Source organism: Rana temporaria, chromosome 6 (genome assembly GCF_905171775.1).
Source record: "Rana temporaria chromosome 6, aRanTem1.1, whole genome shotgun sequence".
NCBI classification, from domain to species: Eukaryota; Metazoa; Chordata; class Amphibia; order Anura; family Ranidae; genus Rana; species Rana temporaria.
The window spans coordinates 167,000,262-167,027,027 of NC_053494.1; the positions used below are offsets into that span (position 1 = coordinate 167,000,262).

The window sequence follows — 26,766 nt, forward strand, 5'->3', positions numbered from 1 at the left end:
ATGTTTGACTGTAGGCAAGACACACTTGTCTTTGTACTCCTCACCTGGTTGCTGCCACACCCTCTTGACACCATCTGAACCAGTGCTTCTCAACCTTCTAGTGCCGTGACCTCTTGATAACATTTCCCAAGTTGTGGGGACCCCTAACAGTAAAATTATTTCCGTTGTGTGGGTTGTCAGCACCCAAGGCAAGACAAGGATTTTCCGCCCCTAACCCACGGATATTTAGCGCTCCCTGAGTCCCTTCCACTTATACAGTATTAAAAAACCTTATGGTACATTTTAGGATGTACCACTCTCCCTTTGCTCTCTTTACTTTCCCTTTTATCTCTCTCACCTATGCCAAAATCTGAGGTCTCCTCCAGCCCCTCCCACTTCACATCCCTCACCAGTTAGCTGACCTCTAGTCTGTGTCCCCCAACCATGCTGTGAACTGAATGGGCGGCTGCAAAGAGGCTGAGTGGGTGGCCACGGGCTCCAGCAACAGCCCAGCTAGGTGGCCACAGGCTCCACCCGACTGGGTGGTTGCAAAAAAGCTGGAAGAGTTGTGTGGGCTTCAGGAACAGCCCAGGATTTGGTGACCCCTGGCAAATCATCATTTGACCCCCGAAGGGGTCCCGACCCCCAGGTTGAGAACCACTGATCTAAACCAAAAAAGTTTATCTTGGTCATATCAGACCACAGGACATGGTTCCAGTAATCCATGTCCTTAGTCTGCTTGTCTTCAGCAAACTGTTTGAGGGCTTTCTTGTGCATCATCTTTAGAAGAGGCTTCCTTTTGGGATGACAGCCATGCAGACCAATTTGATGCAGTGTGCAGAGTATGGTCTGAGCACTGACCACCCCACCCCTTCAACCTCTGCAGCAATGCTGGCAGCACTCATACGTCTATTTGCCAAAGACAACCTCTGGATATGACGCTGAGCACTCAACTTCTTTGGTTGACCATGGCGAGGCCTGTTCTGAGTGGAATCTGTCCTGTTAAACCGCTGTATGGTCTTGGCCACCGTGCTGCAGCTCAGTTTCAATCTTCTTAAAGCCTAGGCCATCTTTCTGTAGGGCAACAATTTTTTTTTTCAGATCCTTAGAGAGCTCTTTGCCATGAGGTGCCATGGTGAACTTCCAGTGACCAGTATGAGAGAGTGAGAGCGATAACACCAAATATAACACACCTGTTCCTCATTCACACCTGAGCCCTTTAACACTAATGAGTCACATGACACCGGGGAGGGAAATGGCTAATTATGCCCAATTTGGACATTTTCACTTAGAGGTGTACTCACTTTTGTTGCCATCGGTTTAGACATTAAAGCGGGGGTTGACCCTAAAAAACATTTTTTTTTTCCTAGCATGCCATCAAGCATACTAGCGCGATCTACAGTACGCCTTTATTTTATTTTTTGGCGCCGTACTCACTGTTTACTGCCGTAATGAAGTTTCAGACTCCCCGCGGGGAATGGGCGTTCCTATGCACAGGGAAGATGATTGACGGCCGGCTATGGCGCGTCATGCTTCCCGAAGATAGCCGAAATAGGACTTGCCCCTTCACGGCGCCTGCGCAGTCAGCTCCGATGTCTGTGCGCAGGCGCCGTATAGCGCCGTGAAGAGGCAAGTCCTATTTCGGCTATCTTCGGGAAGCATGACGCGCCATAGCCGGCCGTCAATCATCTTCCCTGTGCATAGGAACGCCCATTCCCCGCGGGGAGTCTCAAACTTCATTACGGCAGTAAACAGTGAGTACGGCGCAAAAAAAAAAAGGCATACTGTAGCTCACGCTAGTATGCTTGATGTTATCATAGAAACTTGTTTTTAGGGTGAAACACCGCTTTAATGGCTGTGTGTTGAGTTATTTTGAGGGGACAGAAATGTACACTGTTATACAAGCTGTACACTCACTACTGTACATTGTAGCAACGTTGAATTTCTTCAGTGTTGTCACATGAAAAGATATAATAAAATATTTACATAAATGTGAGGGGTGTATGTGGATGACGTCATGATATGTGGATGCTGTGATGTAATGCCCAGTGAAGTTGGTCAGATCTGGGTGGTGAGGTCAGGAGGTCCATGAGTGGGCGTGTCTAAGTTTGTGTGTGCTCTGTGATTGGCTCCAGCTGTCCAGTACAGCTGACAGGTCTCCATAGAATGTAATGCAGACGCACGTGGTGTGGCCCTCTCTCCCCGCACACACCACGTGACCTGGGAACATGACACCCGAGCCGTGTGCGGGACACCCTGAGGTGTCAGTCTCCGGCGGTCATATAAATAAAACTGCCTATTCTGGCTGTGCGGAGAGGAGGGGGAGTCTATGGTAGACAGTCCCACCTTCCCCCGAGCACAGTCCTGGAGCCGCTTTACCGAGGTGACACTGACAGCGCCGGGCGGCACACAGCCAACATCCCACCTCCGCCTCCGAGACTACCCGACCGTGCGCGTCCCCGCCCGGGAGCGCGCCTCTGCCAGCTCTGACATCACACAGCCTCAGCATGGCGGTCAAGGTGACTCTGATCTCTCTGCTGTTCCCGCATAATCCCCGCTCCGTGCTTTGCAGCCGCTTGTCCCTAACCGTCAGTGAGACCCCCTCCCCGGCCTGGAAGTACAATGCATGCCATGATCAGACTGATAATCATGTGTCTGTGCGGGGATACAGAGGGCGGGGTGTCACCCCTGGCTGTGCCTTCTATAATGCTGCTTGTGTGTTGTCACTGATGACGTCATGAGCCATGTGTGGGAATGTCATCCATGCCATTGTTGTGTACACACAGGTGAAGGGGGAGGGGGACAATTCTCTATAAGGCATCCAGTCCGATTGGGGGGGGGGGGCACTTCTCTATCAGGGATCCAGCCTGAAAGGGGGGGGGGGGGACTTCTCTATCAGGGATCCAGTCTGGGGGGGGGGACACTTCTCTACCAGGGATCCAACCTGATCAGGTGTGGGGGGGCACTTCTCTATCAGGGATCCAGTCTAATGGGGGATCAATTCTCTACCAGGGATCCAACCTGATGGGGGGGGGGGGGGGACTTCTCTATCAGGGATCCAGCCTGTGGGGGGCACTTCTCTATCAGGGATTCAACCTGATCAGGTGTGGGGGGGGGGGGGGCACTTTTCTATCAGGGATCCAGTCTGATGTGGGACACTTCTCTATCAGGGATCCAACCTGATCAGGGGGGCACTTCTCTATCAGGGATCCAACCTGATCAGGGGGGCACTTCTCTATCAGGGATCCAACCTGATCAGGGGGGCACTTCTCTATCAGGGATCCAACCTGATCAGGGGGGCACTTCTCTATCAGGGATCCAACCTGATCAGGGGGGCACTTCTCTATCAGGGATCCAACCTGATCAGGTGTGGGAGGGGGGGGGGGTACTTCTCTATCAGGGATCCAGTCTGATGTGGGACACTTCTCTATCAGGGATCCAACCTAAAGGGGGGAGGTACTTTTCTATCAGGGATCCAGCCTGATGGGGGGGATAGGGACACTCTTCTTTAAGGGATCCATCCTGATCAGGTGGGTTTTGCTGTGAATTACATTAATTTTGTGTTGGTGAACTCACAATCAGTTTACTGTGTGTGTGCTTCTTGCCTGACAGTCATATGACGTTCCCCATGTATATTACAGACCCCCCAGTGACCCTTTCATTATTGATTCTGATTACAGTTCACAAAAAGAGCCGATCCCAATGAGCTGAAGAATATATTCCTGCAGGTAAGGGGAAGACGGCCTCAATTTCTGCATTGTATTCTCCATGTGTGCTGACAGGTTTGTCATTCAACCCAACAAATAAAATGTTATCTATCGCAGCTTGACGATCTGCAGACATGGCGGCTGCATTCCTTTTCATCTTTTCCGTTAGGAATTCTTCACTATAGTTGAGGTGTAGCAAGGAAAAGTGGAGACCGGGACAAGGGGTGGGCAGGAGGATGGTTTTTTGCAGGGATGGGGGTGCCCCGACCCTAAACCTAAGGGACTGGGGGCAGCAGGGCAGTTTGGCATCTTTGCCCTGGGTGCTGGATGACCTTGTCTTACACTGAGTACAAGCACTGCCCCCTCATTACTTATGTAGGAAAAAATAAATGAACTTTCATTGTGCTCAAGAAACAAGTAAGTCCTCATTCAAACTTGTAGAATTTTTATTTAACAATCAAGAGTAACAAAAAATAAATAAGACCATAAAATCCCTTGTGGCCCTCGTTCACATTGGAGAGACTTGTCGTGCGATTTGACAGGTCAAATTGCACCTTATTGCTTGCAGTTGCACTGTTCAGATCAGTGCGACGCTGACTTTAAAAAAGTAGCTACTGTACTACTTTTTGGCAATTTCGAGTGCAACTTGCATAGACATCTGTGCATGAAGCTGCACAGATGTCTTCCAAGTCACACTGAAATGCGGCTTTAAAATCGCGTGATTTCAGATGAAGTCGCACAATTGCAAAGCTGCAGTCAAATGTGAAGGAGGGCTTATATGTCTAAATAGACTCTACAGAGGTATACAGTATGTTACTCCCTCTAATACATAATATACTCGTATAGACCCCTGCAGAGTCTATTTAGACCTATAGGAGACATTTTATTGTCTAATTGATTTTTTTTTGTTTTGTTTTAATTATAATTGTCAAATAATTTTTTTACAAGATTCAATGGTGACGTGCTTGTCCCTTGAGCACCCTTGAAGCTGTTCACACTAGGGTTAGTGTTTGAAGAGCGTTCCACATTCGAGTCACTCTTCAGAAAGCATTTGACAGGTGTTAAAGCGGAGGTTCACCCCTAAATTACACTTTTTCCCCTTAGCTTCCTGCTCGTTTTGTCTAGGGGAATCCGCTAGTTGTGTTAAAATATGAGCCGTACTTACCGTTTACGCGATGCATCTTCTCCGCCACTTCCAGGTATGGGCTGCGGGAGTGGGCGTTCCTTCTTGATTGACAGTCTTCCGAGAGGCTTTCCAACGGTCGCATCCAACGCGTCACGATTTTCCGAAAGAAGCCGAACGTCGGTGCGCAGGCGCAGTATAGAGCCGCACCGACTTTCGGCTACTAGTGACGCGATGGATGCGACCGTCGGAAGCCTCTCGGAAGACTGTCAATCAAGAAGGAACGCCCGCTCCCGAAGACCCATATGCCGGAAGCGACGGAGAAGATGCATCTCGAAAACGGGTAAGTACTGCTCATATTTTAACACAACTAGCCGATTCCCCTAGACAAAACGAGCAGGAATCTAAGGGGATTTTTTGAAAAAATGTTCTTATGGGTGAACTCCCGCTTTAAGGAAGCTTTGTATTGCTTCCTCACCTCCTGCTTTAACCCCTTGGAACACCACACTACTTAACTACAACACTGTGGAGCGCTTGCAGAGTGGCCCTGTTCACTGTAATCAGGTGCAACAAGGGGTACAATTCCTACTGTGGCCACACAGTTTAAGGGAAGGGCAGTAAAAACGCAGGTCAACCGCGTGTTTGTTACTGCCCCCAACCGCAACTGTAGACATAGCCCAAGGCCCTGTTCACATAGGAGTTAACAAATAGGCAGTTGGCTTACGTTTCTACTGCTTCCCGACCACCTATCAATGCTACTTAAAGCGGAGGTTCACCCTAAAAAACAACTATGTACCATCCAAACCAGCATACTAGCGCCAGCTACAGTATGCCTTTTTTTTTTTTTTTGCGCTGTACTTACTGTTTAATCCATCACTTTCGTTTCAGACTCCCGCGGGGAGTAGGCGTTCCTATGAAGAGGGGAACATGATTGACGTCCGGCTATGGCGCGTCACGCGTTCCGAAAATAGCCGGAGTAGGACTCGGCTCTTCATGGCGCTATACGGCGCCTGCGCACAGACGAGGAGCTGACTGCGCAGGCGCCGTATATATCCGAGTCCTATTTCGGCTATTTTCAGAACGTGTGACGCGCCATAGCCGGACGTCAATCATGTTCCCCTCTTCATAGGAACGCCTATTTCCCCGCCGGAGTCGAAACTAAAGTGACGGATTAAACAGTAAGTACAGCGCAAAAAAAAAGGCATACTGTAGATGACGCTAGTATGCTGGTTTGGATGGTAGATAAAGAAAAAACATTTTTTAGGGTGAACCCCCGCTTTAAAGGATAAGTTCACCCTTTAAAAATAAATAAATGCACATCATTTTTTTTGTAGGAACCTGTCAAGCATTGCACCCACGATCAGCAGATCACAGGTGCAATTCAGGGCTCCTGCAGACTGTCAGTGTATCTTCCTGCTTGTACCCCATACAGGCATGCCATTTCGTTTCACAATGACAGGAAGAATCCATGAACTACCAGAGCGCTTAACGGCTGTTGGTTCTTGTAGTTCATTCATTCACAGATCTCTGTCATGCTCTTTTCAAATTGTGATAGCGGGGAGAAGATCCCCGGCTCACTGTAACGGGGGGGGGGGGGGGATTTGGGGTGCTGCTGCAGGAGTGGGAACATGTTTCACCCTAAAATGGGTGGAACATGTAATATGTTCCCAAAGGTGAACTTCTCCTTTAAAGTGGGAGTAAATTCCCATGCATGAATTGCCTATAGGTACTGTATACAGGGCCGGTTCTACCACTAGGCAAACTAAGCAACCGCCTAAGACGCACTGCTGCCTAGGGCCACTGGTGTTCCCACTCTATTCTCTTTGCAGCAATTGACCACCCACGTCTCCGCATTAGCAAGCCACTCGCTTGCAAATAGTATCAGAGGAGCAACTGCAGCAGACGACCGTGTCTGTCCCAACTAAGGATGAGCTCCAGCGTGTTCGCATAGTACACGTGCAGAGCCCGCCAGGAAGTCTGCACGGCGCTGTGCTAATCACAGCCAGGGAGACATTACCCGATGCTCGGCTGCAGAGATCAGGAAATGTCTCCCTGGCTGTGATTGGCACATCGCCGTGCAAACTTCCTGGCGGGCTCTGCACGTGTACTATGTGAACACGCTGGAGCTCATTCTTACTCCCAAATAAATGGAAGCAAGCAAACATTCATTGATGAGCACTGGTGAGGCTGCATTTGATGGGCACTGGTAAGGCTGCATTTGGTGAGCACGTCATTAAAAAGGTGGGGGTATAGATGGGCAGGACAAAAAGGGTGGAGTCAGGGGTAAAGCCGGGGTGGCAAATTGAGGTTTTGCCTAGGGTGTCCAAAATCCTTGCACCAGCCCTGTCTGTATATATCTCCCAAATGTGCAACGCTTAGGAGATATTTATTGTATATGCAGCCAGTGACATCACCGGTGCTTGTGCCCTGAAGCAACGGCATATCCATGGCGTTTCTTCAGAGTTCTGTGCTGTAATCCTTGGCTCCCAACGCGCATGTTTACGACTTGTCTATGGCCTGATTTACAGTTGTTAAAATGGGGAACAAATGGAGGTGTAAACATGGCAATGTTAGCATTGTCTCATAGCGAGGCAAAAATAATGCTGCTTGAAAAGTTTGACAATTGGTGGTTTGCAACTACTTCCATTCACTTCTATTGAAAAGCTATAAACGCACCATAATATGGCTCTTAAAACACATTTAAGTCGGGGCTGCAAAGCATTGAATATTATTTTCCATTTAGCGTTTAAAAAAATAAGGGCATTGACTATGCAACTCTGTTGAAATGTCCAAGTTGGAGGAAATTTTTAGCTATAGTTTTACTGCTCTCCCTCAAAGTGGTTGTAAACGTTATTGTTGTCCTTGTACCTATACTGTAGGAAAGCCTACAATGAGGCTTTATCTATAGGTACTGTAGGTCTACAGAAAGGTTCCTTAAGCACTTAGAGCCAGATTCTCGTAGAACTCCGGCGGCGTAACGTATCGTGTTTACGTTACACCGCCGCAAGTTTTCAGCGCAAGTGCCTGATTCTCAAAACACTTACCTGCAAACTTGCGGCAGTGTATCGTAAAGACGTCCGGCGCAAGCCCGCCTAATTCAAATGGGGCGTGTACCATTTAAATTAGGCACACTCCCACGCCGAACGTTCGGCGCATGCTCCGTTCGCAATTTTCCCGACGTGCTTTGTGCAAAATTATGTTGCCCCGACGTGTTTGTGAATGGCGACGTGCGTAATGTACTTCCGCCGAAATTTTTTTTTTTTTTTTTAAATTCGAAGCGGGAACGACGGCCATACTTTAACATGGCTGGTGTAAAGTTAAGCAATGAAAAAGATTGCTAAACTTTGCGACGGGAAAAAACGACGTTACGCACGCGAGTCGGTTCGTGGATCACCGTAAATGCTAATTTGCATACCCGACGCTGGAAAACGACGCAAACTCCACCCAGCGGCGGCCGAAGTATTGCAGCCTAAGATCCGAAGGCGTACGAAGCCGTAAGCCTGTCGGATCTTAGCCAAAAGCCGTCGTATCTTGTTTGTGAATCACAAACTAAGATATGACGCGGCAAATTTGAAAATACGCCGGAGTATCAGTAGATACTCCGGCGTATTTGTTCTGTGAATCTGGCCCTTAGACTCCGTAACAGCTTGATGTAATTATTGAAGGAAGACAGTTTTATAATCAAATCATTTGAACAGCCTCTACATATTCCTTGAAAGGGATATACAGTTTATTGGAATAAACAATTAATATCTTACATGGTGTCTGTCAAACCGAGTTCCAATGTGTCAAAACACAGATGTAATGTACCCATGCGGTTCTGCCTGTCTCTGGATGGAAAGGTCCCAGATGTGTCACTATGCGCCAATGATACGATGGTCGAATGGCCAAGACCGCACAAAGATTAAACAATGAGGGAACCTCTTGCCCTTGTCTGGATGGATGGAAAGCTAACCGGAGTTCCTGTGGATCTCTGTGCGTGAAGACTGTGCAGGGGAAGTTAAAACAGCCGTCAGTTGCGGGGTGGTCGATCCATGGGGAACCTCTGTATGATGCAGGAAGTGGCTTGTGGCTCAAAACCGGATGTTTTGCGGAGTTCCTGAAAGTGACGGCCTCTGGGTGATGACGTCTATCGCTGCGCAGACGGACTAGGCTGTAACCAAGGGATAGGGGTGGAGCAGAGGCACAGGGAGACAGATCCTGAATGTTGTCCTGTCAACGTGACGGCATGTTTCGCACTGCGCGCTTAGTCAAGTCATCTATAGGTACTGAAAATATCTCCTAAACGTGCTCTGTTTAGGAGATATTTACTATATGCAGTTAATGGTGTCATCTGCGCATGCGCTCTAAAGGAATCCTGTGCCGTAAAAGGCAGCTTTGTGGGAATGATGTCATCGCGGCTCTGGCCAGTCACAAGTCCGTTGACCCGGAAGGAAGACGGGGGAAGATGGAAGCGACCTCCAGCGCTGGAATGCTTGGTGTTCAGGCAAGTTTCACATAATGTGCTAGTATGCGATGCATACAAGCACATTATGCCTTTACCTTGCAGGCCTATAAAAAAATGCACCCAGTGGTTTACAACCGATTTAAAGCAGCAAAAACAGCAGCTGGGAGTGTGCACATGCCATGACCGCCATGCTCTACTTCACAGCAACCCAACCAAATCCAGTGACTGGGGCTTCACTGCAACCGTGTGCAATGTATTTTATTTTTCGATAGTGGGGAGGAACTGGAACACCTGTCAGGTTTTTATTGCTGTTTGTGCCCCTGTTAGGGGAGTCACCCTCTCTATTAGTCCTGTTTACTGTTATCACTGAGAGTGAAATAAAACCCAAATTCTGAGTGGTCACTAGAACAAGAAAAGAGGGGAAATCTTCCAATGGGAATTACCGTATATACTTGAGTATAAGCCGACCCAAATAGAAGCCGGGGCACCTAATTTTACCACAAAAAGCTGGGAAAACGTATTGACTCGAGTATAAGCCTAGGGTGTCCATCTGCATGCCTCACTGTGCCCATGCCTCACTGTGCCCATGATTAGACTGACGTTTAACATGGGCGTCTATGGAAGGGGTGTCCGGATTTGAACACTTGGTGCTCTCCAGCCGTAGGTCCTCCAGACAACAAACTTTGCACACTTGTAGAGGAGAAATGAGGCTACATGTGTGCAAAGTTCCAGGTCCAGGGGACCTACGACCGGATGGTACCGCGTCCCCAAATTGACCGGAGAAATTACCATTTAACATGGGAGTCTATAGAATGGGTGCCCGGATTTGAAAAATCTGTGCTCCCCGGCCGTGGGTCCCCCAGACAACAAACTTTGCACACTTGTAGAGGAAGAGTGGGGCTACATGTGTGCTAAGTTGGGGTCCAGGGGACCTACGGCCGGCCGGGTCCCCAAAATTCGGGAGATCAGGCGCAAAAAAGTGACTCGAGTATAAGCCGAGGGGGGCATTTTCAGCACAAAAAAATGTGCTGAAAAACTCGGCTTACATTCGAGGTATATACGGTAAGTGCTTAATTCTGATTTAGTTGATGTTTAACACTGTGCTGTCAGTTAGTTCTCTTTTTTTTTTCTCATTTTTAGTGTCTGCTTGAAAATAAATTAGCTTCTGATTATTTCTTGTTTATCATGCACACATCCACTCTATATTAGAATGTTCGCATGTTATAACTTGTTAATAAACCGGTTTCACTGCTTTGATTGTAAGCTGTGATATTGGCCAGCATACCTTAGAAATCGTATGCAATATGATTCCTTCCCAGAGACTGACCTCTCTTGAATGATGGTGGACCAAGAATCCTGTTATTAAAATTAAATTGCTTTCCTTACAACCCTTAAAGCGGTAGTAAAGCCATAATGAGCTAGTATGCACCGCATACTAGCTTATTATGAAATACTTACCTTGGAACTAGGTTAGGGGATCTTACCTGGTCCACACCGACGGAGAAGATCCCCGCTGCGCATGCGCCGCTGCAGTCAGCGGCGCATTGCGAGGGGAATATCTCCTAAACCGTACAGGTTTAGGAGATATTCTTTATACTTACAGGTAAGCCTTATTATAGGCTTACCTGTAAGTGAAAGTGGTAGACAAGAGTTTACTACCACTTTAAGTCCCAGGAGCCATATACCCAATGCACTTTGTAAATACAGAATGGAGGATATATATATATGCAGCATACCACGTGCACTTTGTCTTTGTTATATTACATACCGCTCCCACTTCAGCCAGCTCCCGATCCCGATACGAGTCCGATGTGTCTAGGGTGGGTCACCATGAGAGGGTGAACCGAAAACGCCTCCTCGCTCGGTTCCAACTTCCAAATCTGTGCACCGGGCGGCTCCCGAGTCCCTCAACAGGTCGCCGTTTCCTTCAGGATGACGCCGCACTGCCTGCTGGTCCGGTCCGTCCGTTGCTCCGCCGTATAGAATCCCCCTTCGTGCAGACCCCCCTCATCAGTACAGAATCCCCCCTTAGTACAGACCCCCACAGTATACACACCCCCCCCATGAGTACAGAATCCCCCTTTAGTGCAGACCCCCTTAGTACAGAGACCCCCGCAGTATACACACCCCCCCATCAGCATAGGTAGCCCCCCCCGCACATGTCCATCTACTTAAAATAGTAGCGTGCACAGCACAGTACACGTGCAGACCTCAGAACAGCGCGGCCGCAGACATGTACACACATCAGTGTGTGTCCCTCTGGCTCCTCCTCCTCACTGGATGTAAACAGAGAGGAGGAGGCGCCGGCGGCTTCAGTCCGCTCCACAGAGCGAGGCGCTGATCAATTTGGGGCAGCGGGCGGTGTTAGCGGTGCCCGCACCCATCGCACACCCACTTAATTTTCTGCCCTGTTCCACAGGCCGGCGCCGTAAGGGAAGTGCCCATGTTGCCTTGCGCTAGCGCCGGCCCTGTACACAGGTGCAGGAGAGATGGGGCGGTGCTCCTGCGCCCTTTATGGACACACCGCCACTGGTTAACAGTTTCCAGCTGAGCTATAACGCAGGAAAAAAAATATTTCCTAGTTGTTTTAAAATGCCCAAAGTCAGCTCCACTTAAAACTAAAATTCCCTTTTTACATGATGGCTCCAATGTCTTCAGCAAAATTTCCAGTTCCATCCAGCAATAATGGCAATTATTTTATGAATTTGATTTGCTTTTGGACTCTTCAGAATGTACAATAGATAAAAACTGAAGAGTCCACTGGTAAGACTAGAACCTTACATTATAGCTTTGTCGAAGGTGTTGGATATCTTTGTGACATAAGAAACAAACCAACAGTGGATACAACCCACTAGTAAAACCAACAATACTAAAATAGGGATTCAGCTGACCTTGGTTTTCCACATGTAGCAACCTTCTGTCTGCCTGTATTGTTCCAGAAATGTATCACTACATGTATCCAGCAACCTACTGATCGAGTGTAGAAAAAAACCTTGTTTGGCCAGCTTGGCGTGATCGGCGTGTTTGTGGGGGCCATCCTCCTGTCAGAAAACAGCTCAGCGACAGATTGTTGGTACATCGGTTTTAATCGGAGCTGACAGATTTTTTTTTTTTTCTGGTTGACCCACTGGGGTGTTCCCGCTGAGTGTGTACCGGGCTTTAATATGAATCAGAGTATAGAAATGCGATGGAAGGGGGCTTGGGGGGGGGGGGGGGACGGTGTACTACAAACTATTAAGTTTACATGGATTACTGGAGTTCAGCTACAGTGCCTTGAAAAAGTATTCATACCCCTTGAAATTTACAACCAAAACCGTGAATTAATTTTGTTGGGAATTGATGTGATAGACTTCACAATTGTGAAGTGGAAGGAAAATTATAAATCGTTTTCCAAATAATTATCCAAAAAGTGTGACGTGCATTTTTTACTCATTCCCCGATACTCCCAACTAAAATTTAGTGGAACCAATTGCCTTCAGAAGTCGCCTTATTAGTAAATAGAGTCCACCTGTGTGTAATTTAATCTCAGAATAAATAAAGCTGTTCTGTGAAGCTCTGAGGTTTGTTAGAGAACCTTGGTGAACAAACGGCATCATGAAGGCCAAGGAACACACCAGACAGGTCAGGGATAAACTTGTGGAGAGGTTTACATCAGGGTTTTGTTATAAAAAAAATATTCCAAGCTTTGAACATCTCACGAAGCACTGTTCAATCCATCATCTGAAAATGGAAAGTATGGCACAACTGCAAACCTACCAAGAAATGGCCGTCCACCTAGACTGACAGGCCAGGCAAGGAGAGCATTTATCAGAGAAGCATCCAAGAGGCCCATGGTAACTCTGGAAGAGCTGTAGAGATCCACATCTCAGGTGGGAGAATCTGTCCACAGGACAACTATTAGTCGTGCACGCCACAAATCTCGCCTTTATGGAAGAAAAAAAATTCACTCCCTAGATGTGTAAAGCTGATAGAGATATCCCCAAAAAGACTTGCAGCTGTAATTGCAGCGAAAGGTGATTCTACGCAGTATTGACTCGCGGGGGGGGGGGGGCTGAATACGAATGTACGCCAAACTTTTCAGATATTTATTTGTAAAAAAATGTTAAACAATTTATCATTTTCCTTCCACTTCACAATTATGTGCCACTATTTGTTGGTCTATCACATAAAATCCCAATAAAATACATTTACGTTTTTGGTTGTAATATGACAAAATTTGGAAAATTCCAAGGGGTATGAATACTTTTTCATGGCACTGTATATGGAAAGGTTTGGGGAACACTGGTATAGACAGAACAGCATATGCAGCCTTTAGTCAAATTAGACATGTTAATGTATTCTGCACCTGTATTTGCAACAGAGATTATCTCTTAAACGATAAGTGCAATTCTAGTGCACTTATTCTTAGTAAACCTCCTCTTTGCTTTTTTTTTCAAGTAGGCTATGCTTACCTGTACACTTCCCATGGAAGATATTTGCTGTGAGGCCTAACTGGTACCACACGGCTTTTCTTTCACAGTCCTCCGTTTGTCATTAAGCCTCCAGTGCATGCAGAGCCTAAACTTCATTTGAGCGAATGGAGTTCAGAACAGATGCACTGGCCGACTGGGAAGAAAAGCTTAGCGGTGTTGGACAGTCCACTCGGTGAAGACCTCCACAGTAAAGTGTTTAAGGTTCTATGTAGGAATTGTATTTTATTTTTTTGTAAACACACTCAGACTCCTCCCGGTGCAAAGAAAAAGTGCACACCAAAAAGTAAAACACAAAATGTGCACAGAGGGCCAGATCCTCAAAGAAGTTACGCTGGCGTATCTATTGATACGCCGCGTAACTTCTAGTTTGCTCTGGCGTATCTTTGTTTTGTATCCACAAAACAAGATACGCCTGAAGCTGGGCTAGATCCGACTGGCGTACGTCTTAGTACGCCGTCGGATCTAAGGTGCATATTTACACTGGCCGCTAGGTGGCGTTTCCGTCGATTTCCGCGTTGAGTATGCAAATTAGCTAGATACGGCGATCCACGAACGTACGTCCGGCCGGCGCATTTTTTTACGTTGTTTCCGTAAGGCTTTTTTCGGTGTATAGTTACCCCTGCTATATGAGGCGTATCCTATGTTAAGTATGGACGTCGTTCCCGCGTTGAATTTTGAAAATTTTACGTCGTTTGCGTAAGTCGTTCGCGAATAGGGCTTTGCGTAGAATGACGTTCACGGCGTAAGCATTGGCTTGTTACGGGTTAATTTCAAGCATGCGCACTGGGATACCCCCACGGACGGCGCATGCGCCGTTAAAAAAAAAAAACGTAATTTACGTTGGATCAAGACGTATTGACATAAAACACGCCCCCATCACATTCATTTGAATTGCGCGCCCTTATGCCGCCAAAGTTACACTACGCCGCCGTAACTTAGGGTGCAAATTCTTTCAGGATAAGGAAAATGCGCTGTAAGTTACGACGGCGTAGTGTATCAGAGATACGATACGCCGGACGCAACAATGCGCCATGCTACGTGGATCTGGCCCATAGTCGTCGTCCTCCAAAGAGAAAGGCCCCTAGCCCTGATCCCCTGGGGCGTTAGGCTCCAGACGGGGACTGGGGTACTTCACTGGTCCATCTGGCTGAAACCAGATGGACCCTGTTCTCTGGGAGGTCTGCCAAAACGGAGCCACCCAATTACTAGGTGGGGCTCCCCCGTAGGGAGACCCCATGAGAGGGTGAACTAAGCCAGGGAGCCATGTCCACCCCCCCCCCCCCACAAGACATTCAGAGAAGGCCCCGAGGACCTACACCCTACCAGTCAAACGTGAAACAAAACTTGTACACCAACAACCAAAAAAAGACAGTGACCAACACGACAAACAAACATAAAAGTGCGGAAAGGGAAGTGGAGAAAGTGCAAGGTGCAATACAATGGCCGGCTTTCCGGCCAGGAAGAAAAATTCCTCTGGTACTAGCTAAAAGAGGCATTTGTGAAAAAAGTGTGTATGGCGCAGTGACCTAGGTGCCAGTAAAACTCAGGGTGACACCCTACTCACAGTGAGAATTATAGCACCCCTGGACTGCACTCCAGGGGCACATACACCACGGCTTCTTTAGGAACCCTGTTTATGACCAGACCAGTGCAGCTACCAGGGGGTAAGCCTTCTGGCTTACTCAAGAGGCAACCATTTTCTGGCCCTCCGTTCGTTGAGCAGTCCAATATCGGCTCCCCCTGATGCCAACTTTCCAGGTTACCATCGCATTGGTGGATTTGCATAGCCACCGCCACCCCAACCTTCCGCTGTAGGCTGGGACAGTTGGCACAGCGCCTCCACTGGTAACTGATAAGAACAGATTTTTATTTATTTTTTGAACTGCCCATGGTGTGTGAAACACACCCAAAAACTCCACCCGGTGCCAAAAAAAATGTGCACACACATAAAGAGTGAAACACAAAATGGTCCAACGGGTGTTACACTTGTCCTCCACAAGGAAGGACCTAACCCTGATCCCCCGGGGTGTTAGGCTCCAGACAGGGACTAAGGTACTTCACATGGTCCATCTGGCTGAAACCAGATGGACCACGTTCTCTGGATGGTCTGCCTAAACAGACCCACCCAAGTACTAGGTGGGGCTCCCCCGAAGGGAGACCCCATGAGAGCAGGGCGAACTAAGCCAGAAGGCCATGTTCACCCACTCCCAAGACTTTCAGGGCAGGCCCGAAGACCCACACCCTACTTATCACACTGTGACAAACGTGCAAACCAAATAAAAAAATACATAAAAGTGACAACACAGGGGTAAATAAAAGAAAGTGGGGGAGAAGGAAGATGAGGGAGAGTGAAAGTGACCATCATGCAATACGATGGCCAGCCCTTAGTCCAGGAATCAAAAATTCCTCTGGTCCCAGCCAAAATACTCGGCCCTAGAGGCAGGTGCTAAAAAAAAAAAGGTGCTAAAAAAGAACAGTAAACAGGTCTATCTAGGGAATACAGTAAACAAAGAGGATATACTGTGCTAAGAAAAAACTTGATATTTAAAAATTGAATTTTAAACAAAAAACTAAAAGCTGCACACCTAAAAAACATGTGATACTCATTAAACCAAAATCTTAGAAAAAAGGGAGGTCGGTAGCGCTTAAAAACCCACACAATTTGAATTTGGTGTAGATATGAATATAAATTAAACCCAACATAAATCGGTGCAAAACCAAAATTGGAGATTTTTATATATATAGAGAGAGATATAATACCCCTCTCGAGAGATAATAACAAATACCATACAAATAAATTAATTACATTTAATGTCCAAAACGTGATGCTTTTGGAATGTCCAATTCATATGGTGATAACAAAAAAATTTTTTTTTTTTTTTTTCACTTGAACACATTTTTGTTATCACCATATGAATTGGACATTCCAATAGCATCACATTTTGGACATTAATTTAATTAATTAATTTGTATTGTATTTGTTATTATCTCTCGAGAGGGGTATTATATATATCTCTCTCATATATATATATATATATATATATATATATATATATATATATATATATATATATATATATATATATATGAGAGAGAGATATATATATAATACCCCTCTCGAGAGATAATAACAAATACAATACAAATTAATTAATTAAATTAATGTCCAAAATGTGATGCTATTGGAATGTCCAATTCATATGGTGATAACAAAAATGTGTTCAAGTGAAAAAAAAAAATAAATTTTTTTTTGTTATCACCATATGAATTGGACATTCCAAAAGCATCACGTTTTGGACATTAAATGTAATTAATTAATTTATTTGTATGGTATTTGTTATTATCTCTCGAGAGGGGTATTATATCTCTCTCTATATATATAAAAATCTCCAATTTTGGTTTTGCACCGATTTATGTTGGGTTTAATTTATATTCATATCTACACCAAATTCAAATTGTGTGGGTTTTTTAGCGCTACCTACCCGCCTTTTTTTCTATCTAGGAAATAATCTGCACAGAGACCCCAATAACAATAAGTTAATCGTAGGTGTTTGGTTTACTAAAAAAAAAAAATACAGGTTATGGTGAGAAGGGTTAAAGCAATCCGAAAGGTTTGGTTATTCTCTCTCGTTGGGTTCTAGATATTAGTCGATGGATAACCTGGTTTCCATATACTGCACTGGTGATGAGCGGATAACTTGACACAGTTTGGGAAAAATGGCTCTATAATATTAGGTTATAGTAGCAGTATGTTCCAATGGTTCTGGATTTGCATCTGGCCAGAGGGGCAAATTTGCATTTTTCCACCCACTGCAATGAAATGAGAAATAATCCCCTTGTTTTTGGAATATGTGATGCAATAAGTTTTTAAAGAATAATTCTAGGCATCAGAATGTTATTCATACCGGTAGCTACACTGGTGCATATACTGTATACCATATGTGGACGATGCCTCTGGAACAGTGTTAATTTTGGTGTCAAATTTTGATTGCGTTTCAGTGCTTTGATTAAAATGCAGTTTTTAGTTATAGTCATCTAAATTGTTAAAGTTTTAGTTGTATTTTTAGTCTAAAATCTAATGGGTTTATTTAAATTGTAATGCATGTAAGCATTTCTCTAGAATTTTCAAACTCGTACCCCTAGACTAAAAAAAATGATCAAAAATTATTATTTATGGTATTAAAAGGGTTATATATATATATATATATATATATATATATAACAAACCTGTTATACTTGCCTCCACTGTGCAGTTCGTTTTGCACAGAGTGGCCCCGATCCCCCTGTTCTGGGGTCGCTCGGTGGCTATCTCGGCTCCTCCCTGCAATAGCTAACCCCCCCTCTGGGAAGCTCTCTCCCAAGGGTGTTAGCTTGCGGGCGCGCTCCCTGTCATATACGCTGCGTTCATAGACACAGAGTGTATGACTCGGTCCCGCCCCCCTGGCGGCTGCATCATTGGATGTGATTGACAGCAGCGAGAGCCAATGGCTGCATCAATCTATCCAGTCAACGGCCAGACATCGTGGAGAAGAGGACGCCGGGGGACACGCACAGCAGGTGAAGGGGCTCGTGTAAGTAAACAGGGGGGCTGGGGGGGGCCGTCATTGCCAGGTGTTTTTTCACCTTAATGCATGATGCTCTGGACAGTCGTTTGAGGAGGCCTGTAAATGGTGCTAAGTGCACCACACCGCTAAGCACGCTACGATCACTACCTTGCTTACTGGGAGGGAAAACACTAGCTTTACAGGTGGAGCTCTGAGGAAACCAGACGTTCACTTGGGTGAATATCCCTCCCTCACATTTCGTTACATTTTCTTTTGTTGATGGAAATGGGAATTGATTTTCGTCATAGTTTTTGTCAATTAACGAAAATAAGGGGTAATTTTTTGTTTAGGTTTTTGTCACTGGAAACATGCCACTAAGAAATGGTTTATCGTTGATCTTAACACTGCTCTGGAAGCTGAAAATCACTGAAGTATACAACGCTACTCCAGTGATCTCCACATGCGGCTGGCCCGATGCCTTGTGAATACAAGTCAGTCACTTGGCATAGACGCCATTCAGAGAAAGTTTCCAAAACTAATGCAGACCGTTATTTTATTGATTGAGGTGGATATTGTGATATCAATGCTCCACCTCGTTCTATCAGAGAGTGCTCTGCATTCATTAAAATGTAAGGCATTTTCTGAATGGTGCCAGTGTAAAGTTGCTGTCCTGTATTCACAATGCATAAGGCCGGTCGCTCAAGCACGGGACCCAGAAACAAGTGGGATAACACCGTCTTCCAGCAGCATCGTCTAGGTATGTCATATACATACAGTAGTAACATTGGTCCAAGCTGGACCAATGTACCTATGTATAACATGTCAATGCCTGGGATTATTCTTTAAGAAGTCTTTACTGTGCTAGAGTTAGAATCACTCACTAGGGTACACATTTAACCCCTTGATCGCCTCCTAGTGGTTAACCCCTTCCCTGCCAGTCACATTTACACAGTAATCGGTGCATATTTATAGCACTGTTCGCTGTATAAATGTGAATGGTCCCATAATGGTGTTAAAAGTGTCCGGTGTGTCCGCTGCAATATCGCAGTCACGATAAAAATCACTGATCGCGCCATTACTAGTAAAAAAAATTAAAATGCTATAAATCTATCCCCTATTTTGTAGCCACTATAACTTTTGCGCAAACCAATCAATATACGCTTATTGCGTTTTTTATTTACCAAAAATATGTAGAAGAATACATATCGTCCAAAACTGAGGAAAAAAATATTATTTTTTTTTGGGGGGGGGATATTTATAACAAAAAGTTAAATATTGCTTTTAAAAAAATAAAATAAAAAATTGTCCTTTTGTTTATAGCGAACAAAATAAAAACCGCACAGGTGATCAAATATCACCAAAAGAAAGCTCTATTTGTGAGGAAAAAATATTAAAATTTCATTTGGGTAAAGTGTTGCATGACCGCAAAATTGTCATTCAGATTCTGATTCAGGTGCTGAAAGCTGAAAAATGGCTTGGGCAGGAAGGGGGTGAAAATGCCCAGTATTGAGGTGGTTAAGCAAGGCGAGGGTGAAGAAACAATACAAACCACTCAGTTTCAGTCATCTAGGTCATGGGATATCTAGTGGTTGTAATTCAAACTTAACTGGACAGGCTGATTTTTTTTTATTTATTTTTTTATTTAACTTGCCCAATTGGCTTCTTTAGTTCATCTGATGGTAAGGTAACACCTGACATTTATACCCTTATGTTTCCAAGAAGTTGGAAAGGGGACTTTTATTTTAAATTATTATTATTTTACGGGATTTATATAGCGCCAATAGTGCGCAGTGCTTTACAACGTGGGAGCAATCAGTACCGTTATAATACAAATCAATACAGCAGGAATTGGAGGGCCCAACAACCTTCTCTACACAGAGGTGCAGCATCTGACATCCCACGTCCGTTACTTACAAGGCCTCCCTAATGCATTTAACTGTGCAATCCACGCCAGGTGTGTATATAGCTCTCACCATTAAAGGCGTCCCTGAGTATATGCCCAGGTCTTCCTTTCTAGTACAGTGGTTGCCTGCCACAGACCCAGTTCCAAGCACACTGACCATAAAGGCTCAGTCTAAAGCCAGCCATACATGGGTCGAATTCCGGAATAATTTTTCTTTCAAAAATTGTAACTAAGATTTTTTGTTCAAATTTTGCACCATGTGGCCATCGATTTTGATTGATCTGGCATGTTGGATATTTTTTGAAAAATTAATGATTTTCTAATCAATGATGGGAGAATTGTGCAAGAAATATAATCGTAAAAGAAATATGCATGAGCGCAAAATATGAAAATTTCCTAGAATGAAAAGATTTCCGGCCACAAATTATTTTCTGTAGCAACACAAGGTGAAATTGAAGACTTTTTTTTTTTTTTTTTGCCGAAATTTTAAAATCAATGGATTACAACATTTCTAATAGAAAATTTGTTCGGAATTCACCTGTGTATGGCCTGCATGAGTCTTGTCTTTTTAGAATTTATTGCTTTAAATAGGAGAGGCTTTCAGGATACAACAAAACGATCAACAGGAGTACAAACTTCTAGCACAAATCCTTATAGCTGCAGAAACAGTTCTGCATTTGGTCTTGCTCACCTTATCCCAGGAGCTGACTGGCACCTTGCGTTCTCAGGTAGTTCCTCAGTAAGGGAGAATTTCCTTCTTCAGATCAGGACTTCAGAACAGTGGCCTCCAGAAAAATCCTTTAGCAATCTTCTAAAGGCCCCAAACAACAACATTTCTCTCATTAGCTGCTTCCCAGGGGCAGCAGCACCAGGAGAATAGGATCCCGCCCAGCAAAGGAACAAACACTCTGCCTAGGGTTCACATTTATCACCTACCCAGCCATCTTCTGGGTGCCTCTTTCCAGGGATTGGCTGATGCATGATTAATATTCATAAGTGAGTGTTTGACGCTCCTGCTCTATCTTTTGGAAGCTTCATCCAGAAACTGTCAGGGACAATCTTTCACCCAGCTTAGGAAACAACGGTACAGGCAAGAGTGAAGCCAGAACCTAAACATCAGATTTCAACTAGGACAGACAGCACCAGCTCAAGGAACACTTCTTTCTTTAAGGCCCCTTTCACATGTGCGAACCGTTCGTCCATTTTTTACAAGTACGTTTACGGACTTGTAATGCATCCCTATGGGATTGCAGACGTTAGCGGATGATGCATCCGCTAACGTCCGCAAAGATCCGGTTTTTCGGACGGAAGAAAACCCTATTTTTCTTCCGTCCGGCGGATCGGATGAATACGGACAGACGGTCCGTATTCATCCGATTCCCCATAGGGGAGAGCGGAGGAAAGACAGGACGGTCTCTGCACAGTGTGCGCGGACCGCCCTGTCCGCCGACAGCTCAGCGGGGATTACGGATGATCCCCGCTGAGCCGACGGACACACACGAAGCGGACACAAAAACGGTCCGCTCCGTGTGAAAGGACCCTTACAAAAAATGGTCTGACAACTTGGGATTTATCTACCTTCTTTTGCAAGGTGTTGGTTATAAATAAAAAAAAAAATGACAGTTCCACTTTTTGGTATAATGGACCATTGTGTTGTACCCCTAATTTTGCAGGTTATGTACTGATAAGTACCTTTTCTTCCTTACTAAACCTCTCAATTAGATGTATTGTCTGTGTTAGAAAGTGAGACCTCAATATAGATAACTGTATTGGGGTATTGCTTTTTTTTTCTCTAAATGCAGCTAACAAGACTACCTCAACAAGTATGTTAAAATGCAAAATTTTCTTCCCTGATCCACTTGGCATCAATCCTGCAATACTTTAAGTGCTTTCTCCGTAGATTAAGTTCTGTGCTATGTGGGCTTGGCGATATTCCGTCTTTGTCCAAGAGTGTGTATGTATTGTTTAGATTTTGAAAATGCGCGGCGTGTGGGCTTTGGTAATCTTATTTATGGATGGCCTCTGCTGGGATTTGTTCAGAACTCTATTGCTTTGTTATTGTTTTCTGCCTGTAGTTGCACTCAGACAATTGGATTCAGTAGTCAGCAAGTGGTCCTGAACATGCATATAAGAAAGACAACACAAAAGAAAGATGCAGCTGAACCTGTACATTCTATACAATGCGGCAGCTGCTGTTCTATTACAGACGTGGAACAAAAGGAGATGCTTTAAAAATATGAGCATATTGCTTATTCACTGCGTGCCGTGTCGTAAAATCTGAGTGTTATATTCTTCCATTGCCAGGAACAGAACATTCCTTAACTTGACATGAGCTTCCAGAAGGGTCTTCTTCCTGTTTAACTATACGAGAGATTAATAAATGTAAATTCGAGTCAAATATGAAATTGTCTGCCTTAATGAACTCCAGGCAAGCTGCTAATTACTGAATAATTTGTATAGTGCTTTATCTGCTGTCCAGGCAGATGACGAGGCAGCCATTTGCGGCGTATTCAGTCAAATATACTGTGGCCAATTTTAGATGGGAGCCAATTAACCTACCAGCATATCTTTGAAGTGTGGATGGAAACCAGAGGACACCCATGCTAACACAAGGAGAACATACCAAAGGATTTAGGATTTTGTTTAATTACTGTTTTGGCTCAGACACTCCAGCCAACCAACACTGCCAGGTCCTCTACTTCCATTGCAATACGCAGCTTGCTCAAGAACACACCCCCAACCTGCTGATGGGCCAGGGAAGGAGCAGCAGAACACAGACAAGGATATCATTCTGCTTTATCTTGCCAACACATTCCCTGCCTGCACATGTGCACCATGGCAGAGCCTGATTTGCTTCTGGCACAAGGCCTCCCTCTCCCAGTCTGTTGCTGTGCAGGGGGTTGCAAGATACTAACATTAAGGTGCATTAAAAAATTTATAGTAGCTGTGTTACTAATATTAACTTATTTATAACCATATTTACGTGTGTGTGTGTGTGTGTGTTTTTTTTTTTTTTTTTTTTTCTTTGCATTTCTGTTAAGAGTTTAAAGTAGAACTATAGGCGGACCGGATGGAAACAGACAGGCGCTCTGTTTTCATATGATTGCCCCATAGAGTAGAGCAGGAGCAGACATGGACCTGTCATCCACCTTCACCGACTCACAAGGACACCCACAAAAGTGCTCAAAAGATGGCAGCTTGCCACAAGTAGTTGACCCTTTTACTGAAAAAAGTGGTCAAATGTGCTTCATAGCAAGTTGGACTTTGCTATTAACAGATGAAATAAGCAGATAATGGAACAACCTCTTAACCCATGGAGACTCAGGACGGCATATGCAAATAAGAAGATAAGGTCCAAAATAGTGTAATCCCAGTTATTAAACTTAAAAATGTTCAAATAAAAAGCCAAATGGCTGCTTGCTTTAGGAGTGCCCAAGGCCCGGCACTGAGGCTGTATGGCATAGAATCAAATTGGTGGAGATGGTCCCGACTTGTGTGTGTGCGCTGGCATGCATACCACCCTGCACCGCAGTGAGCCAAAGGGAACCGGAGGTGACCTCAGTACGTGACCAGGTGATGCCTCTACGTCCGTTTCGTTTGACACGTCTTCAGGTATATAACATGTTTCAGTGACTCTGTGATCGCGCGTGCGCAAAGGGGAGGACGTCTATTGATGTACTCCCAGCAATTGGGGTCCGCGCAGTAGCTGTCATTCGACTATAGCGTGGGCCCCTGGTGGTTAAAGCTAGTGTTTCTCTCATGATAACGTTCCTTTACCATAACTGTAATCTATAGACCATTTTTTGTAAGTGTAACTCCACTTTTGTTGAGAAACATTACAAGGATTATAGCAACCTTTGTTGCAGATTTCCTACCTTTTTGGTATTCTGAAGAAATCACTGTTTGTTTCTATGTGCCTCTGTTCTGAGTGGATCTAATGGGAGTGGTTCATAACTATCTGTCAGCTGTGCAGCTGCAGATCTCTAATGAGGAAAGCTGCTGGGCCTGCATCCCTTTAGACGTGTTCCTTTTGGGAGTATCTCACCAAAAATGTTTTTTTTTTGTTGCAGAGGATGCCTGAAATCTGACTTGTAACTTAGGCAGACTTCTGGGAAAATTGGTGAGCCAATAACACAAGCAGGAAATTATGTTTCTGGGGGTGATCAGTACACATTATGGCCCGGATTCACAAAGCACTTGCGCCAACGTATCTCAGCAACAGACGTGCACAGGTCAGCTTGAGAGCGGCTGCAGCAGCACCATTACGGACGAGCTGAGCAACCACACTTGCAGGACAACACATATGTATGCCAACATGCCAGGGGCATCCATGGTCATAGCACTACTGTGTCCACAGGCACGGAGTAGGGCACGGGAGAGGATATATCGAACGCGCATGAACGTCTTTGGCATGGGGGAATCGGAGGTGTATCGCATCTTCAGATTCAGTCCTGATGCCATCCTGGAATTAGCCACAGCCCTGCATGATGAAACCACCAGCCAGACACAACGCTCACATGCAGTGCAGCCACTGGTCAAGGTACTAGCAACACTGCATTTCCTTGCCAGTGGATCTTTCCTTTTCAAATGTTTTTTATTGTATTTTTCAAAGATACACAATAAAGCACAAATAAGAGTCATAACAATACAACAGTTTCTTAGTCATACTTTGTGTTCAACAGTGTGCCTGGGTAGGCTTCAAATTATCATTTTACTAAACAGTACCCATATAGGGCCTTAGTCCAGTTGGATAGTGGTCAGATGCTTAAACAAGTAACTAGCAATCCCTGTTTACCCCAACGGGATCATGCTGTAAACAAGGGATTATGGCTCATTATCTTATATTATATTATAAAATCAAAATTAACATAAAGGGGTATCAAGGGAAGGAGGGGAGGGGAAGGTGAGTAGGAAGTTATCTTTTACATCCGGTCTAGTTTAGGAGTCTAGTCGTTCAGGAACACACTTAATAATTATTAAAATTCTTCAGAAAATTTGAGGCCCTAGGATGAGTAATCCATTCATTCCAATTTTTAATGAATTTACATATGGTTCCTTTCCTATGTGCTAACATTAGCTCATAGTGAGCCTGAGTAGCCAGTGGATCTTTCCAACGTACAAGTGGAGTCATGTCTGGGATGTCACAATCCACCATGAGCAAATGCGTGCACCAGGTTGTCCCTGCAATCCTCACACGCATTTCCCACTACATCATCAAACCCACCAATGAGCATCTGCGGCAGAAGGCAATGCAGGATTTCTACAGAATTGCAGGATTCCCACGCACCGTGGGGGCCATTGATTGAAAACATGTGGCACTACGGCCCCCCCGTGCCACAGAGCACATATACCGCAATCGTAAGCAGTGCCATTCCATCAACGTACAGGTGATAGCCGATGCCCAATGCCTCATATGGCACGTCCGTGCCAAACACCCAGGGGCCAGCCACGACAGCTACATATACCGTCAAAGCAACATCCCAACAGAATTCGAGCAGAACGTGTACAGGGACAGCTGGCTGGTTGGTGAGTGACATGGGTGTCAGGCATGACTGTCCGACCCCATGATGCAGACATCACGAGGGGCACATGCACGACTAACCTCCTCCTGTGTTTTTTCCCTTCCAGGTGACTCTGCATATGCACTTGGGCCCCATCTTCTGACTCCATACCGGAATCCCCAAACCAGAGGAGAGAGAAGATACAATGCTGCACACATACGTACCCATGCAGTGGTGGAGCGCATATTTGGCATCCTGAAGTCCTGTTTCCGATGCCTGGATAAGTCCGAGGGGACCCTGTTGTATTCCCCAAACTTTGTGTGCCAGATCATCGGTGCATGTTGCTAGCTGCACAACTACGCCATGAGAAAGGGCCTGGAGATTGACATATGTGATGACCTGACCCCCGAACCAGACAGTCCCCCCCCCCCCCCCTAACCAAGGCTACCCCGTCTGCTGAGGGAACAGCAGTCAGGAGTTGCCTCGTGGAACGCATCTTTGCACGTTAAACACACACATTCATCATGGCACAAGGAGAATACACGCATGCACACCACTGTGGTCCCTAGCTCACACACACACCACATCCACTTCACATTGGTTTAGCCCAAATCCACCATGCAGGACTTGGGAGCAGCAACGCCACACCAAGGCCCCAATGGTGTTGCTGTCCATTCATACCACAATCACACGGTCGTGGGGATAACCTCTCCCTGACAACCCAAGGTGACACGCCTTGCTGGCAGGAATGTCACCCACACATTCACACACCAGTCACACTGTAGCCTGCACCACTGACTGTGTGCAGTCACTACAAAAAAAATAAAAGGGATCATGCCATTAGCCGACATGGCATGCCCTTATAGGAGGACGGCACATCCTTCTGTGCACATCTCTCCCCAAAATAAAAGCTCATAATCTGAGCAAACCAACAAAAAAAAGGACTCATTTGCCCTGTCGTGGGCCAGGCATGGTGCCACGGCTCCGGCTCCTCAGTTGTCTGGGGGGAGCCTCGGGTGGGGCATCAGGAGGAGGATCATTCCCTGCTCTGTCACTCCTGCCAGATGCTGGCTGCCCGCCCTCCAACGCA

The 26,766-nt window shown here is 45.5% G+C and overlaps 1 protein-coding gene across 1 annotated transcript in view; it reads left to right on the forward strand.

The window, feature by feature from the left end:
* The first annotated feature begins 2,194 nt into the window (after positions 1–2,194).
* Positions 2,195–26,766, forward strand: part of SLC25A12 (solute carrier family 25 member 12) — a 192,678-nt gene continuing 168,106 nt past the window's right edge. Inside the window, exons 1-2 of the mRNA XM_040357756.1 lie at positions 2,195–2,498; positions 3,660–3,707. Of these exons, the coding sequence (XP_040213690.1) occupies positions 2,487–2,498; positions 3,660–3,707 (60 nt within the window). The 5' untranslated portion in view covers positions 2,195–2,486. The remainder of the gene's footprint in view (positions 2,499–3,659; positions 3,708–26,766) is intronic.